The 3,632-nt window shown below is 44.5% G+C and overlaps 1 protein-coding gene across 1 annotated transcript; it reads left to right on the top strand.

The window, feature by feature from the left end:
• Nucleotides 1-470: 470 nt before the first annotated feature.
• On the top strand, nucleotides 471-1,315 carry LOC125538823. The gene has a single exon (XM_048702125.1). The coding sequence runs from the start codon at nucleotides 660-662 to the stop codon at nucleotides 1,113-1,115; it is 456 nt and encodes a 151-aa protein (XP_048558082.1). The 5' UTR covers nucleotides 471-659; the 3' UTR covers nucleotides 1,116-1,315.
• The last annotated feature ends 2,317 nt before the right edge of the window (nucleotides 1,316-3,632 follow it).

Genomic DNA, 3,632 nt, shown 5'->3' with positions numbered 1-3,632 from the left:
GATCATAGATTTAACTAAAATTAATAATGCATGTCACCAAAAGGTACATTATTATTTTTAGTTAAATATGTGGTTAAAGTTTAGCACAACCAGGATTGCTATGTCTCAATCGACTGAGACATAACCAAGTCTTAGACGATGCTATATTGTAGGATCTTACGTTGAGATCCATGCAAATTTTTCTTTTTTCTTTCTTACATGTTATATCACTTAACTTAGACCTGGTTAAATGTTAGTCGACTGAGACCTAGACACACCCTAGCACAAAATACTGAGGAGACCAATAAGTCGGGACTGAGGTAGTAGCAGCTTGCATAATGTAAACGGGCAAAAATATCAGGCAACACGGCATGCACCTGGTGGACGTGTCACCCGGCCGGCCGATGAGCGGTGGTACATGAGTCCATGTGACAAAACAAACTGTTCTTCGCTCGGGTCGCAGTCGCCATGACAGCGCGGGAGAGCAGAGGTGCCCTGGGCCTCCTAATCGATATCTAAACGGACCTACCGCTGCACACACCACACAAAGCACAGCACCAAAAGCACAAGAGAACCTTCTTCATCATCTTCTTATTCTTCTTCTTCTTCTTGATTAACCAGTCCAAGAAGAAGAGTCCGCCGTGGTTTTCTAGGTAATAATCCAACTTTCTAAGTTAGGCATGGAGGCTGTAGATCCGGCGGTGGTGGTGAGCTGCGAGTGCTGCGGCCTGGAGGAGGAGTGCACCGGCGAGTACATTGGCGGCGTGAGGGCCTGCTTCGGGGGCAGGTGGCTGTGCGGGCTGTGCTCCGAGGCCGTCAAGTACGAGGCCGGCCGCAGCAAGCGCACCGCGGCCATGGGCGTGGAGGAGGCCGTGCGGGCGCACATGGCCTTCTGCCGCATGTTCAGGCGCGGCGGCCCCGCGGAGCGCGTGGCCGAGGGCATGTGCCGGATGCTTAGGCGCACCGCGTGCGAGAAGCACCGGGCCACCTCATCGTCCTCGTCGCGGCCGACAGCGCCGGCGACGGTAGCGTCAGCGTCCGGGCACCACCGCGCCTCGGTGCCGTCCCCCCGAGTTGATGTCTGCTTCTTGAGACGAGGTGATGCTTCGGACATACGTCTTCCTCGGCAAAGCTAGCTAGCTATATATATGCCAATATGCATGTGGTGTAGTAGTATATTTTGTTTTGAATCTATTCCGAAAACTACACACAAGTGTTTGATGGAGTATTATATACGAGGTTAAAGCTCAATTAATCTTCACATGAAGATCTTGATCTACCCAACGAGCGAGCAGCTGTTCTTGGCCCAAATCCTTTCGCCGTGTAATAATATACGGACTGGTGCACTTGTTCTTCAGAGGTTTTTTCTTTGTTTCTTTGCGCACCGGCTTCAGTTTTCTACCCGATCGACGAGACGAGGCCATGGCCAGGCCCGTCGCCTTCGCCGTCTGTTGCTTTCGCTATCCTCGCCCTCAACACACGTGCAGAAATATGAGAGGTTGATACTGCTACTGCATGCTCACCCGTGGAGAACTTTGTTTAGATAATGGAAGAGGACTTCTCCCGTGGAGAATGTGAGCTAGTCACTGGAAGATTTGTGTCCACTGCAGGTTTGTCTGATAGACATACGTCCTGAGTACAAAAGCTCTGGCTTGCATTCTAGCTTGATACTTCCTGGCTACCAGAGAAAATGCACACTGCACACATGTATACATACTACATACAAAAGCTTTTTGATCGACGTCCAAGTTCGAAGATGAGCGATTTGCTTCAGATTTTTTTTCGAAAAGAAGGATTACCTCCGGCCTCTGTATCAACATGATGCACACGCCATCTTTATTAATCAATACAAGGATCAATCGAAGCCTCCTTCTAGGCGAACAAAGTCGCTACACCTACAAGCATACAGATGTGCCCTGTCCGCAGAACAGACACAATCTAATCTAGTGGCCTGAAGACCATCCGGTTTAGGCGTCCCATAACGTGCACCGCCTACGCACGCTCTAGGATCTGCCGATGCCATCTTCCGCCATCCCGTCTTCAGGAGGAACTAGCAAACATGTCTGTGCGTTGCAACGGGAAAAAAACAATCACACCTCTAATGGCCCAAGACCTCTCAGTCCAGCTCATATTTTCATAAGAGACCGCTTAGTTCCGACCCATGGTATAATACATGTATACTATTCGCACCGGGTGGTGTCTCTTTTCTCTATGCAAAAATCAAAATCTAACTGAACATGTCGTACTCTTTACTTTTATAGCAAACATGCCGTACATTGCACCAGTGCATAAATATCTAGTAAATAGGGACGTGCATTGCAATAATTAGTGGGGTAATAAATCTCTCTCCCCCTTCGGTCATCTCCTGAGTCCTCCATGTAACCATGTTGATGCTCTCAATCTCCTGGAGCTAGTGCGTAGTATTAGAGTTTGATGCAGGTAGAGAAGAGATAGAGATATAGATTATTTATTCCTCCTACTCTACCATATACCTACAGATAGAAATTGGGTCAAAGCAACATTTGTTTCCTTTTGAAGAAGCATAATAAATGATGTGTCGCAGCATGTTGTAGTAAGAGCTGTGCAACTGAGATTTATTTTTCGCATTTGCTTAATCTAGACATACCAGCTGTGCTGGATATATATTTTTTGATAAGTTGAAGGAGTACATATAGCAATGTTTCATATTGTGGGTTTCATTAATGGACTGTACTAACGCGCAGTCGTTCAGATTTTAAACAACAAATAGGACGACTTAACTAGTGCGTGCATGCATGCGAGTCGCGAGTGCGTGCAGCCACTTTTCTTCACATACATGTGATTACTAATTTTTCTCTCTCTTCATACACATGTCATGACTCTTAATACAATGCCTAATTATATGCATGCATGTAAGACAAAATTGATGACATCACTCTAGATTCTCTCATATTTTGAATTTCCAAAATGTTTTGTAGTTCAAACCGTCCGTCCGATCGAAAAATTGTTTTCACATAAAAAATTCGGCGCGACGAGACCTTCGAAACTAGATCCCATGTTGATATGTTTCGACAACTTTTTTTCTGAGGCAAAATGTTACCACGCCTGGGTATGCAAGTTATCACATATATGGTACATAAATTACCACAATGTTTACATAGGCAAAATTCTGGCCATAAAAATGACTTTCCAGGCATAAAAAGTGCGGAAAAGCTAATGTCATCATAGATTGTTTTTATTTTGAAATTTTAAAATGTTTTATAGCTCAGACCGCTTGTTAGATCCTAAATCTGTTTTTACAAAAAAATCCGCCACGGCGAGACCATGTTTTTTGGCATGGTTCGGATACTTTTTTTGGGTCAAAAATTATCATGCCTGGGCTAAATAAGTTATCAGCTCTGCTATGCGTATATTACCGTGTTATTTACACAGATCCAACCAAACTTTGTTTTCATCAACTTTTGTTCACGGGTCAAAGTTATCGAGGTGTTTGTACCTAAATAATCAGGTCCGAGAACCTATATTACCATGTTATTTATACTGATGTTACCGGAGTATGTTTCCAAACAACTTTGTTACGCGAGTCAAAGTTATCGTGGTGTTTGTATCTAAGTTATCAGGTCTGGGAGTGTATATTATCATATTATTTACATGAGAAAGAAATTAGTGGTATA

This window comes from Triticum urartu, chromosome 1, assembly GCF_003073215.2.
Source record: "Triticum urartu cultivar G1812 chromosome 1, Tu2.1, whole genome shotgun sequence".
In the NCBI taxonomy this organism is placed as follows: domain Eukaryota; kingdom Viridiplantae; phylum Streptophyta; class Magnoliopsida; order Poales; family Poaceae; genus Triticum; species Triticum urartu.
Note: the sequence above shows the minus strand (reverse complement) of the source record. Positions and strands in the feature narration are given on the sequence as shown.

Coding starts and splice junctions, on each gene's coding strand:
- LOC125538823 (XM_048702125.1), top strand. CDS start 660: ATGGAGGCTGTAGATCCGGCGGTGGTGGTGAGCTGCGAGTGCTGCGGC.